This window comes from Galeopterus variegatus, unplaced genomic scaffold (assembly GCF_000696425.1).
Source record: "Galeopterus variegatus unplaced genomic scaffold, G_variegatus-3.0.2 Scaffold1737, whole genome shotgun sequence".
NCBI classification, from domain to species: domain Eukaryota; kingdom Metazoa; phylum Chordata; class Mammalia; order Dermoptera; family Cynocephalidae; genus Galeopterus; species Galeopterus variegatus.
In genome coordinates this window covers 31786-44616 of record NW_007727848.1, presented here as the reverse complement: position 1 = coordinate 44616, position 12831 = coordinate 31786, and the positions used below count along the sequence as shown (strand labels likewise).

The following is a 12831-nucleotide window of genomic DNA, read 5'->3' as shown; positions in this document are numbered from 1 at the left end:
AAAAATATTGTTCTGTCCCTTAGGGTTTAAAATGTGATGTACTGAAACTTTGATCCACAATGGCCAAGACTTGGGTCAGTATTTCGTTTAAAGAAACAAGATCCAAACAGAAGTTTCAGGTCATACTTGGGTCTCTCCTAAGCTAGAGAGCGCACATTCTCTTATGAAAGCCCCCATCCTTCCCTTATCCCCTGCACCCTAAAATAAGAAGCCTCTCTGTTATGAATTGAATTGTGTCCCCCAAAATTCGTATGTTGAAGCCCTAATCCCCAATGTGATGGTATTTGGAAATGGACTTTGGGAGTTGATGAGGGAGGGTCAGATGAGGTTGTGAGGTTGAGGGCCTCGTGATAGGATTAATGTCTTTAAAAGAAGTGACATCGGAGAGCTCTCTCATGTGCTTGCACACTCTCTCTGTCTCTCTTTCTCTCAGAGTTTGCACACGGAGGAAAGGCCATATGAGGACTCAGCAAAAAGGCAGCCTGTGCAAGCCAGAAAGAGAACCCTCACCAGGAACCTTGATCTTGCACTCCAGAACTGTGAGAATCAGATGTCCGCTGTTGGCGCCCAGCCCAAGCTGACTAGCAGGGTCTTACTCTGAGGGACGGTCATCCTGTGACACACGCACCGTCCTTGGTCATCCCAGAACCTGTGTACTCTGCCCAAGGTGGTCCCCACACAGTAGGTCCTCCCTGCCACCATGGCCCCCCAGGGTTGCTTTCTCTTTGCACTGATGCTTCTCCCAAGAGGAGATATGTGGCAAATGTTTTGTTACAAAGAGCAAGACCAGGAAGAAGAGAAAATTAGACAAGGAATTGCTAAATTTTCTGTTGTGAGTGGAAGAAAGGGGAAAGGCTTTGAATGGACACATGCATTCTGTCCTATCACAATTGCAAAGGTAATATGTGCTCGCTGTAGAAACGCAAGCAGAAGTGTATAAAATAAAAAGTAAAATTCCCTCCTCACCACTTCATCACCTCACATCTCACTCCCCAGTCCCCGGAGTTCTCCACCATGAATGGGCTGAGGCTACCATTTCCAGAATGCACATGCACACACAGGCCCATCCGTACATATGCATGCACACACACGCATGCATGTGCACACAAGCACACACATGCACGTGCACACACACGCACATACAAAGGTAGATATATACAGAAATATAAAGTTTTTTTTTTTTTTTCCTTTTTGTCTCTTTTTTACTGACCGGTAACGGGATCGCAACCCTCGGTGTTGCGCCCACACCACGCTCAGCCAGTGAGCGGGAACCAGTCTCCACATGGGATCCGAACCCTCGGCAGGAGCGCTGCCGCACTCCCAAGCGGCACACTCTCCAGTGCGCCACCGGGCCGGCCCGAAATATAAAGTTTTTTATAAAATAAAAATATTATTCAGCAACTTGCTTTATTTTATTTAAGACTATATATATCATGAAATATATCTCCATGTTATTGCATATGGATTTATTCTTTTCTGTCAACTGTACAGAATTTCATACTCTGATAATCCATAATTTATGTAATAATTTACCTTTTGATGAACATCAAGTTTCCATTTTTCTCCTTTACAAATAATGCTTTAGTGAACATCCTCATTCGTATATCTTTGTATAGTTTTTTGAATATTTTAGTAGAATTTACTTCTACATGTGAAATTGCCATATCAAAGGATATACATATTTAAAATTTTGGTTGCCCTTCAAAAATCTTATAACAATTTAAATTCCCACCAAAAATGTGTGGCATTTTCATTTAGTTTTAATCAGCAGTTTCTTGATTTTTAGTGAGTTTGAAAATATATCCATAAGTGTTATTTGTCATTTTTTCCCCCATGTATTGTCCATTTATACACTCTCAAAATTTTAGTGGATTGTTTAATTTTAATGGATTTATTGGAATTCTTCACATTTTAGGATATTAATTGTTGATGTATCTCAGTTTCCCCCCCATATGTACTTGGGCTTTTCTACTGTGTTGTTCCTTCTTTCTTTAAAAACTAAAAAAGGAAAAAAAAAATGACATGGTCATATTACCAATCTTCACCTTTTGCCTTTGGAGTTTTGTGTTATGTGTTAGGATCACCTTCCCGTCCTAAGACTTAAAAATATGCACCTACGTTTTGCCCAATACTTATCGTTTTGGTTTTTCTGTTTAGATCTTAAGTCCACTTGGAATTTGTTTTTGGCTAAGGTGTGAAATAGAGCTCTAAATAATTTTCATACGCATGGAAGTTTTCTCCAAAACCACTTAGTGGATAGTCTTTCATTCCCCCTCTACTGGGAAATGTTACCTTGATGATGTGCTGCATTTCTGTGCACACACGCATCTGCTTCCAAACTTCTAAATTTTTCCATTAATTGTTTTCTGTGATTGCACTGGCACCATGCAGCTTTATTATAGTTTGCATAGTGTATTTTTATATCATTGCTATCACTGCTCAGTTGTTTTTCAAATGTCACTGGCTACCGTGGTACATTTTCTGTTCTAGGTTCCAAGTTCTGAAACTCACACTTCCCAAAATAACCACTGAAATTTTCATTTGAATTGAATTGAATTTATGTAATATTTAGAGAGAATTAGTATCTCTATGATATTAAGTCCTCATATCCATGAATGCAGTATCTTTTAAGTATTTTTTAAACCTTAGCAAAGTGGTACAGTTTTTGTTTTCATGTTGTTATTGCATATGTGTGTTTACTCCTAGCTATTTTGTAGTTTTAATTGCTATTTTAAATGAAAATTTTTATCCATTACATTGTCTAATTAATGATTGATGGTATGTAGAAAAGAAATAGATTATATTTATATATGGCCACCCTACTGATTTTATTTAAAAATTTTTTTCAGCCAGTTGTTTTGGGGTCCACAAACTTTTTCTGCAAAGGGCCAGATAGGGAATGTTTTTGGCTTTGCAGTTCATAGGATCTCTGTTGCAACTACAAGAGGTCTTCAAAAAGTTTATGAAAAGATTCATATTATCTTTTAAATCTATTTTTCCACAAAACTTTTGAAGTACCCTTATACTCAACTCTGCCATTGTAGTGCAAAACCAGTCAGAGACAATATATAAATGAATGGTGTGGCTGTGTTCCAATAAAACTTTATTTACAAAAACAGGCTGCTGGCTGGATTTGGCCATTGGGCATGGGACATGGTTTGGTGACTGTGTTCTAAAAATGTAAATATATCAATATGTCTTTGTCTCCAAAACACTGGACTTCAAAGAGTGTTGAATAATAAAGGTGATAATAGTCACCGTGGTATTGTTCTTATTTAAGGTGTTAAGCTCTTGGTATTTCACCATTAAGTTAGACGTTGCTTATTCATTTTTTGATATTAATTTTGTGTTTATCCAGTTGAAGGTATTTCCATATATTCCTAAATTACTAAGAGATTTTAACAACAATGTGATTGAATTTTATCAGATGCTTTGTGTTAACATTTCCACTATTATTATTTTGTATATAAACAAAATACCTTATATTGAACTGTCCTCTAATTCCTGGAATAAATGATTCCATTTTCTACATTTCATTTAAGATTTATATTCATATATTCTACATATATATTCATAAATAAAGCTATAGTTTTCTTTTTATAGTATTTCTTTGATTTTTAGTACTATTCTAACCTTACACAATGAATTAGGAAGCTTCCCATCTTTTTCTATGTTTTAAAACACTTTAAATGGTATTAAAATTAGCTATTTTTGGAGGTTTGCCAGAACACTCAAAAACCATTTGGATCTAGTGAACTTTTTCAGTGATGAATCTCTGTCCTTTCAATTTCTTCTGTGTTATTGATCTACAAATCACTGTCTCCCTCCACATGTCACGTCTCTTTGTCCTTGACAACTAAAGTCTGAGCTGTTCTGGGACACTTTTTACTTAGGCTTGCCCTTGTGGAAACCGGTCAGCCAATTGAAAGGGTAAGTGCAGAAGAAAACTTGCCATAGCTTACAATATCCTAGTTGGCCTACCGCCCCACTTCTGCTTGGACTCAAGAAAAGTTAAACTATGTAATGGAGGAAGGTCAGAGGACAGGGTTCTGAACAAGTGGAAACCGTGAGAGAACCAACCTCTTTAGAAATAAAAATAGTTGGTAAGGAGGGGTCCAAGGCCACTTGATTGGAGAGGGGGGCTATCCTTCCTCCAACTTCCAATTCCACCTGGATTTGTTAATAGCACCAGCGCTTCATAGAAAGGAGTCATGCACCTTGGAAAACTGAATGAGTCTTTAGGCTCTGGAGGCTTTGGGCCTCGTACTTTCTATTGAGTCACCAGGTCCCATTTGCTTGGACAGTACCACCCTGGTCCCAGGTAACGGGAACCCTGGGTCATAGAGCTCCCTGGCCTCCCCAGGCCCCCCATCCGTGGAAAGCACCCTCTCCCTGGGGCAGGGCAGGAAGTACACAGAGCTGCCCATCTGGAGCCTGCCCTCCCTCCTCTGAACCGTGCTCAGGTGCAGGGGCCTGGGACTCCTTGCCCAAATGGCCCAGGCAGTGGGGCCTGTTCAGTGTCCTCAGCGTGCAGACCCTTGTGCCCAAGCTGCGGCTCAGGGGGGCCTCATGTGGTGCAGGACTGAGCCACAGGTGAGAACAGAGGTAGCGCTGTGGGTCCACCTGTACTCTTGCTTCACATCTACACAGTGGTGACGACTGGGTACACCCCTTGCTGGGGCGCAGAAGGATTAATTGCAGGAATGTGGTAAAGGGGATGTTTTTGTTTCCTTTAGAGGCTAATATCCAGGTTTTCTAGCCCAGAGTTCAGGTAGGGAGGAAGAGATGCCAGGTGGAAGCATCTACACAGTGGTGACGACCGGGTACACCCCTTGCTGGGGCGCAGAAGGATTAATTGCAGGAATGTGGTAAAGGGGATGTTTTTGTTTCCTTTAGAAGCTAATATCCAGGTTTTCTAGCCCAGAGTTCAGGTAGGGAGGAAGAGATGCCAGGTGGAAGNGACTGGGAACACCCCTTGCTGGGGCGCAGAAGGATTAATTGCAGGAATGTGGTAAAGGGGATGTTTTTGTTTCCTTTAGAGGCTAATATCCAGGTTTTCTAGCCCAGAGTTCAGGTAGGGAGGAAGAGATGCCAGGTGGAAGCTGCAGAAGGACGTGGGAGCCTGCACTGGCTGTCCTCCCAGGGCTGTGTCTCTCTGACTGGGAGCGGAGGAGGCTCCTCCAAGACACACCTTTCATATCATGAACATCTGCCCTTAGGCTCTTTCTCATGTTTTGTTTACTGTTTTCTAGACCAGGGCAAAATCAGATGTAATCTTCCTGCTTCTCCACCCAAGTTTTAAAATATCCTTTTTGGGACTGGTGGGAGGACCTGGGTGGTCCAGAGAAACAGCTTGGAGATCTTGCCTCCAGGGAGGCAGACAAGCCCCGAGGAGGGGAAAGCCCAGAGCAGAATAGGAAAAGCAATTCAGTGCTCCTTTGCACACGCTCCCATTCTTGGGAAATCTTTTCGTTCCCCAGAGTCATGATTACTTTTATAGGGTTATTGGCCCAAAGGCAAAATCTCTTCAAGCTGAAACATCCACACTGAGCTTCAGCTAGAATTATGGGGGCGGGGAGAGGACTATGGTGCTGGTCAGTCTGCCCTGAGGTTAGGGTCATGCAGCTGGGGCTGTAAGCCACGGCCTTTACTCAGGGGACATTTCAGCTTCAGGAAGGCCAGTGCCCTGTCACATTGCCCACGTTTGCTCATTGGCTGAAACTTGCCTTTCGCTATATGGGGCTAAACCTCCAGTTGAAGGCTTTGATTCTAACACACCGGAGTGTGCTCGGGAGGCTTCCAGGGGGCCTTGCCGGGCGCGGCGTGGAGGCGCAGGAGGCCGGAGGTGCCGCGTCCCGCCGCCGTCCCCTCCGCAGCAGGTGAGCTTTCGCTCGGTTGCTGCAGCCACCGCGGACACCTTCCTCGCTCACGGTCTGTTTAAGCATCTAGAGGTAGACACTGGGGTTGACAGCACTCGGAGCTCGTCTCGGTGGCGGTGGCGTTGGTCCCCCTACAGCTGACGTCTGGCTGCAGCTCGCGCCGCCCCGCGCTGGGAGTGACCGCGGGGCGCGACGGCTCCGCCTCCCGGGGACAGAGGCTGGTGGCCGGGCGGCCAGCGCGAGGGGAGCTCGCCAAGGCCGAGGACTCGGCAGAATCGCGACACGCTTCTGCTCACTTTGGTGCTCTGAAGAAACAGAACCTCGGCTTGCCCTGGAAAAATCCCTTCCATCAGGGAATTCCTTCCTGGCTCTGTGGAGGAGGAAAAACTAGGAGGTGCCCCTGGAGGGAGAGCGGGTGGCAGGGAGGGAGAGCGGGTGGCAGGGAGGGAAAGTGGGCGCCGGTGCCGGGACAGGCCGTGAGAACTCCCTGTATTTTCTGCTCAGGTTTGCTGCAAGCCTAAGACTGCTCCCAAAATAAAGTTTATTCATTTTTAAAAAGTTATCAGAAAAAGAACACCTACAGTCGGTCACATGTGACTAATAACACCAACACTGCATTGTTAACAAAGAACACAATATTATCATTATAAGGAATTTAGGAGTAAAGAACAACGAATCATAAACATCTAATTTTTAATACTCAGTATACAATCAACATGTTCTGATCAACAGTACAAACCACATAAAAGAGAATCTTGCTTTTTTTCATTTGTACAAATACTGTTTTCATCATTGCAAAACTTTACAAGGTTAAAATGTACCATATTAGAAGCCAGAAAGCTATTGCTAGAATGTTTCTAACATGAAGTTATTGCTGTTGTTAGTTCCATCATCACCTCTAATACCAGCCATCAGATCCATAGGATCGCTTCATTTCCAAGAGATTATATTATACAGCAAGATTATTTTGTAGCCAAATCAGGTCAATAGGGTTTTTGTTTTAAAATAAGTAAATTAATCGAAAAATGTATGTATTTAAGTTTTCTCCTGTAGTGTTGTCTGCTAGGTGAGAGGATGGAGATTATTAGTACTTCTGCTGGTAATTGAGAAGGGCAGATTTTCCACCTTAGAGGACACAGTATGGCTGTGCAGATATGGATGGGAGAAAAAAACAAAAAAAACTAGCTACTTCAGTTTTTATCCAGGTGTAAGTTATGAAAAAAGTATAAAAAGTGTTTCTTAAAGCAATAATCCTCTCTCTGGATTTTCGTTTTTATAAAAGACCTCCAACTACTTATGCAAACCACTTGAAGTCTGCCTTTTGTAATGTAAGTGATAGGTCAATGTTTTCACATCCACCCCGGAAATAAAGGTTGCTTGGTTGCTCAAGGAGAGCAATGATGTCAGCTGAACAAGCAGCAAGAATACATATTTTATTTTACTGTCAGTCCACCTTTCGTGGAGAGAACTAGAAAAAAAGGTACCTGTTTCCCATTTCCTTTGCTTTTAATTGACTGGTTAGACACTCTCCCTTCTTGACCAAGCATCTTGGAAACTCTCCAGGTTCCTGAATCTGTACCAGATGCTGAGTCCTCTGGGCCCAGGAGTTACCTACACCTGCAGAATTAGCCAGCAAGTCCCAATCCCTGTGGCTAATCCCTAGGCTGGTGGTTCTCAAATTTGGCTGCAAATTGGAATGACCTCAGGAGCTTTAAAAAGTACAAATGCCTGGGTTTCACCCCTAGAGACTTGTATTTTATTGGTCTGAAGTGCAGCTGGGCTTGAAGATTTTTAAAAGCTCCTCAGGTGACTTCACTGTGCAGCCAGGCTGAGAACCCCTTCTCTAGGGTGGCCCTGCTTAGACTTGGTAAGACTGTTGATGGATTTCATCGATATATTGCATAACCAAACATGCTGAACATTATTAGGGCTCTCCACGTATTTCTAGTTTATAGGGGTAAATGCATATCAACTGTAAATACAAAAATAAAATAATCTGCATTGAAGTCAGAGTAGTATACATAAACCAGCAAAGTGCTGTATTATTGCTTTTCTTACACTGATAGGGTCATATTGATAGATGATCAGAGTAGGGCATACACTTTCCATTAACAGTGCCCTGAACAGACTCAACAGTACCTGCTACAGGCCAATTCTAAGCTAAATGTGCTTTCCATCTTTTCTAGTTGTGTGAATATAAGAATGACGATTCTCCTTTTCACCATGGCAGTGACCTAGCTTAGCTCTGCAATGAAGTTGTACCTCTTTATAAGAGAGAAAAGACTTTTCTCTTGCTACAATTTAATCTTTTTAAACAGAGATTTCAGTTTCAAATTTCGATTCTGTTGCAGTCTTTCTAAAGTAAACTGTTTCCTTTAGTAGAAAATGAGTTTCCTAAAAATATACTTTACAAAGTTCAGTGCTACATAAAGAGGACAATACCCCCCACAAAAAAGTTATAAAAATAGATTTACATTTAAAAGTCCTGTCTGAATGTGTCTTTTAATAGTTCCAAGATGTATGGCAGGTGTGGCTGGTAAAAGAGGCAGGGATTTCTATTCAGTAAGGATTTACAGTCCCCAGGCAAGGAAATATAAACAGATCATTATATTGTGATAAAAAAACATGTGCTTATCACAAGAAAGAAATGCAAAGTAGACATTAAGGGCAATGTCATAGCTGCCGCTTAAGAGGGAGCAACTCATTCATGAGGGGGAGGGAAGAAATTGATTTTTATAATCTACTTAGAAAATGCAGTGTCCCAAGGCTTTATCAAGGCTCAGATTTGTGTATTCGCAACTTTCAAGACAAACTGCTGGTGACAACAAATTGGACATCTTTGGAATGGCCACTAGTGGCCAAGACTCAGGCATATCAGTGACTACAAACCATTCTGTTCGCTGCATATGGGAATCTACCCTACTCAGGCTCTTTTATTCTACCATGACTTGGGGACATGGTATAGACTTGCAGCCTCATACACCTGAAGGAGACCCTGGAGATGAGGGTTTCAACCCTGATTGTTATAGTCTCCTGGGGAGCCCCTGAGATTCTGACAGAATTGGTCTGCAGGGACCACAGACCCTTTCTTTTTAAGGTCCCCAGGCGAGTCTTCTTTGCAGTAAGGTGAGAGCTGGTAGGTCACCATCACACGACCGTTTCATCCTACAGACGTGCAGCCAGAGGCCCCCAGCCTGCGATGAGGCTCACCTCTCAGGCCTAGTCTCTATACCAGGGGTTCTGGAAACTTGTGGTGCACACCAAAATGTCCCTGGGCACAGGCTGCACCTGAGAAAAATCAGTGTTTCTGGATGGGACCCAGGGGATTCCCAAGGTCAGCCAAGCTCGAGAACCAGTGGCTGTTGTGTTTATGTGTCCATGGTGGGTTCATACTTGCAGTTTGGGATGGGGGGAGGCGGGGCTAAAGCACAAATGTAAGAACTTGTGACAACTCCTGAGCTTTGCTATCATCAGCTGGTAGTCCACGTGACGCCTCCACAGTGCTCCTACTTAGAAAGTCAGTGGTAACTCAAACTCATTGCAAGTTTTCATCTCTTTTTTACTTCCTGGAGTATCATTACAGGGACTCCTTAGAGATTATATGAGAAGAGGTATGCGAGGACCACAGCCCATGGTGAGTGTGAGCCCCAACTCTAACTTTCACGTGAACTGTTCCCGTAGGCCAGGACTGAGGCTGGGCCCATGGGGGAAGGTCTTTTAGGAACTGAGGGGGAAACAGCAGATGGGCTGTCTGGAGAGCATTAGGGACTGGCTGTCACTGAGGAGGATCCGAGATGACAGAGGACAAGCCTTGAGATGAGGCCAGCAGGGGCTGTGATATAGACATGGTGGGACCCTGGCCCGCCCACAGCAGGTGCCAGGGTCCCGAGAGGCGGCTGTGGCTTTGCAGCTTCCACAAGCCCCTCCTGCCTCCATGGACAGATGTAGTGAGAACATTTTGGGAAACCCAATATTAAAATGGAAATTAGCAACTAAATTTTATGCCAGAAAATTGAAATATAAAGGAGAAGGAAGCTTGAAGTTTTTGCTGTTTTATTACGTAATAGTGAAGTATTTCAAACTATAAAAATACTAGGATTTAACTGCTATAACTTGGCTTACAACTGCCATCCCTCATCAATCATCTTCTTCTTTTTTTTTTTTTCCTTTAAATTTTTATTTTGTCAATATACAATATAGTTGATTATTATGGCCCATCACCGAATCATCTTCTTCTTAATAGGAGACAGCCGAGTGTGAGCCATTGTGTTTCCCAGTTCTCAGTAAACATCTGACTAAAATGTGCTGAGGTGAATAAATAATAAAAGTCGTTTCCTGACAATGGCATAAAATCTCAAGACTCTTAGAAATGTTCTTGATCCTCTCACTAATCATTCTCAAAGGTGACAGCCTGAAAGCCTCGCTGGGGATGCAACGCTTGGAAAACGTGGGGTGCTGCAAGCCAGACCCCCAGGCTGTTAGGGTGACAGGATTACTAGCAGACACCTCTGGCAGATGCCTTCCTGGAGGGTCAGGCTCCCTCTGCTGGGAATGCACCTGCCATGTCCCTGTGGCGGAGCCCCTGGCAGTCTGTGAGGCCCAGCTCCAACGTGGCCTCCTTGCATGACCTCCCAGGGCTCCTGGTAGAAGCCACCTCCTGCTCTGTGCTCTCACAGTGCTCAACTGACACGTCTTGTCTGGCATTTAGCATATTGTTTTAAGGTTAGGATTTATGAGTCCATTTCCTCTGCTAAATTGTGAATTTCTCAGAATCAGGGATTATATCCTATTTATTTTTGTATTTTTAGTACCTTTGCTAGGCTGGCATAGGTGCTTAAGAGAACTGTAATGGAACTGAATTGGATGTGGTTTTATTTCCACTAGGACAATATCAAATATTTTCATAACAGAACTGTGGGGCTCTAATTGATCAGAGTCAATAAATAATTTAAAAGCAAAATGACAATTTGTGTGTGTATGTGTTCCATCTTAATAAAAGGCTACAGGTCTGAAGGTCAAGGAGTCAGATATGGGCTGGATCTCAGTTACTGTCTGATGTACCATCTTCTCTGGCCAACGTCATGACAACCACAGGGAAAGTGCACTAAGTTTCAGAACAATGGAATGGAAAATAAACAAGCAAGTCTAATGCTCCTATGCAGAAAACCCTGGTTAACCAGTGGGGAGTAGGTATCATTTATACAAAAGCAAGTCGGAGGAAGAATTCTACCCCTTCCATTTCTTCTCTGCCCAGGAAGGGACAAAGTGGCTTATCCTATCGTACCTGCCATAATGTGATACAGTCCCAGTCAGGCCTGCTAAGGACACAAACTTCTTGTCTTGCAATGGAAGCGTCTCGAAGCAGAGCCAGTGGAATGAAGAGTTAGCTGGAAGACTTGTGGCCGTGCTCCTTGGTCACAGCAGGGCCTGGATCAACTCAGTGTCGCAGGTGCTATGAGCAAGCTTCTTCCTCATCAGAAGAGCCCATTAAAATCAATAGTGACAAAACCCACAAAGATCCCCAAACAATAAACTGCCTTGTACCTTATTTTTTTTTTTCAAATGCACCTCACCAAAAGGCAGACTTCTGCTCAAATGGACAGCATTCTTGCTGGGTGCCTTTTTGTGGAAACTTCACAGTCTGAGGGCAAAGGAACGGACCTGCAACTTCCCAAAGCGCATTCAAGTGGGGACACTTGCTGCTTGAAAGAGGGGCCAGTTGGAGCAAACGTGGCAAAACTGGTCCCGGGTCCTAGAGTTAACATGGGCGTGGTGATCAGGCCTGGGGTGGTGCCATGACTTGGTCCTGGGAGGCTGAGGAGTCTGTAAATTTTATGGCTGATATTCTCCTCCACAATCAGGCTCCGATAAATTCACTGCTTGGTGGTGCTACCCTTAAGTATTCTGCATTCTCAGCTGTAGGACCCTTAAAGATGCCATTTGGCTTGGCTTCCTTGGGAAGGAAGTCCTGTTGGTAGTCAGGGTTGTCTAGGCTAATTTGGTGGTTGCCTTTCTGGGCCCAGCGGGCAGGGCTGTCAAATGCCCTGTTGACGCAGGTAGATGGGGTGGTGTTGAGATACTCAGGGTTGTCCACTGCGTGGCTGTGGGGATTCTGATAGTGGGGGTCACGGCCAGGAGCGGGATTCAGAGGCTGATTGTGATAGACGGGATTCTGCACAGAGCCTGCCGGCCTTTTGGGAACAGACTGGTTTATGTATTCTGAAATGGAAAAGAAATCAGAGGTGTGGTAAGCAGCAAGCCTCGTCTCGAGCAGGATCCCGCGGCTCATTTTAACCCTGCAAGTGTCTTGAACGAGGCAAGTGATGATGGGGGTGGGGGATAGCCCTGGGAGAAGACCCTCGTGCTGTTGCGGCAGAGTAAGTTGTGTCCTCTTCTGCACTTCTCAAAGCAAGGGGCACAGGCATCTTTTGCACATTTAAAGTTCTCAGAGCACAGCCTGCCTCGAGGGTGTGCGTGAGAGAGTGAGCAGGTTGGGAGCATCTGGGGGTAAAGCTTAGATTAGGAAAACACATGTTTCATAGGACAGGAATGGAGCCAGGAGAGAGAACAGCTACCGAATCTGTTGTGTACATATACATACACACATGTACATGTATATCTTTGCTGTTTGCTCCAAATTCTATAAAATCTGTAAATGCATTCCTAAAACAAACCTACAGCAAACCACCTAGACATAGCTTGAGCTCAACACAAGACCTTGTGCTGCTCAGTGGTTCTACATCTGCCTGCCTCTTACTCCTTCACCATACCTATGGGTTTGCCAGTCTCTACCTCAGGTTCAGCTGGCTTGGGGACTCGGGAATGCAGCACAGCCGCTGCCACTTGGGGCCGGGAAGCTGAGGAGCACAACTGTGCCCGGAGTGAGCTACTCACCGGGCACCGGGAGGAAAGAGTCGTCTATGCTGTCCTCACTCAGGGCGCCAGTGGGGTC

The 12831-nt window shown here is 44.1% G+C and overlaps 1 protein-coding gene across 1 annotated transcript in view; it reads right to left on the bottom strand.

Annotated features, from left to right (window-relative positions):
• Positions 1-6553: 6553 nt before the first annotated feature.
• The window catches only part of EGFR (epidermal growth factor receptor), a gene marked incomplete at its 5' end in the record, with an annotated part of 36898 nt that continues 30620 nt past the window's right edge, over positions 6554-12831 (bottom strand). The window contains 2 exons of the mRNA XM_008578661.1: positions 6554-12098; positions 12774-12825. Coding sequence (XP_008576883.1) covers positions 11737-12098; positions 12774-12825 — 414 coding nt within the window. The remainder of the gene's footprint in view (positions 12099-12773; positions 12826-12831) is intronic.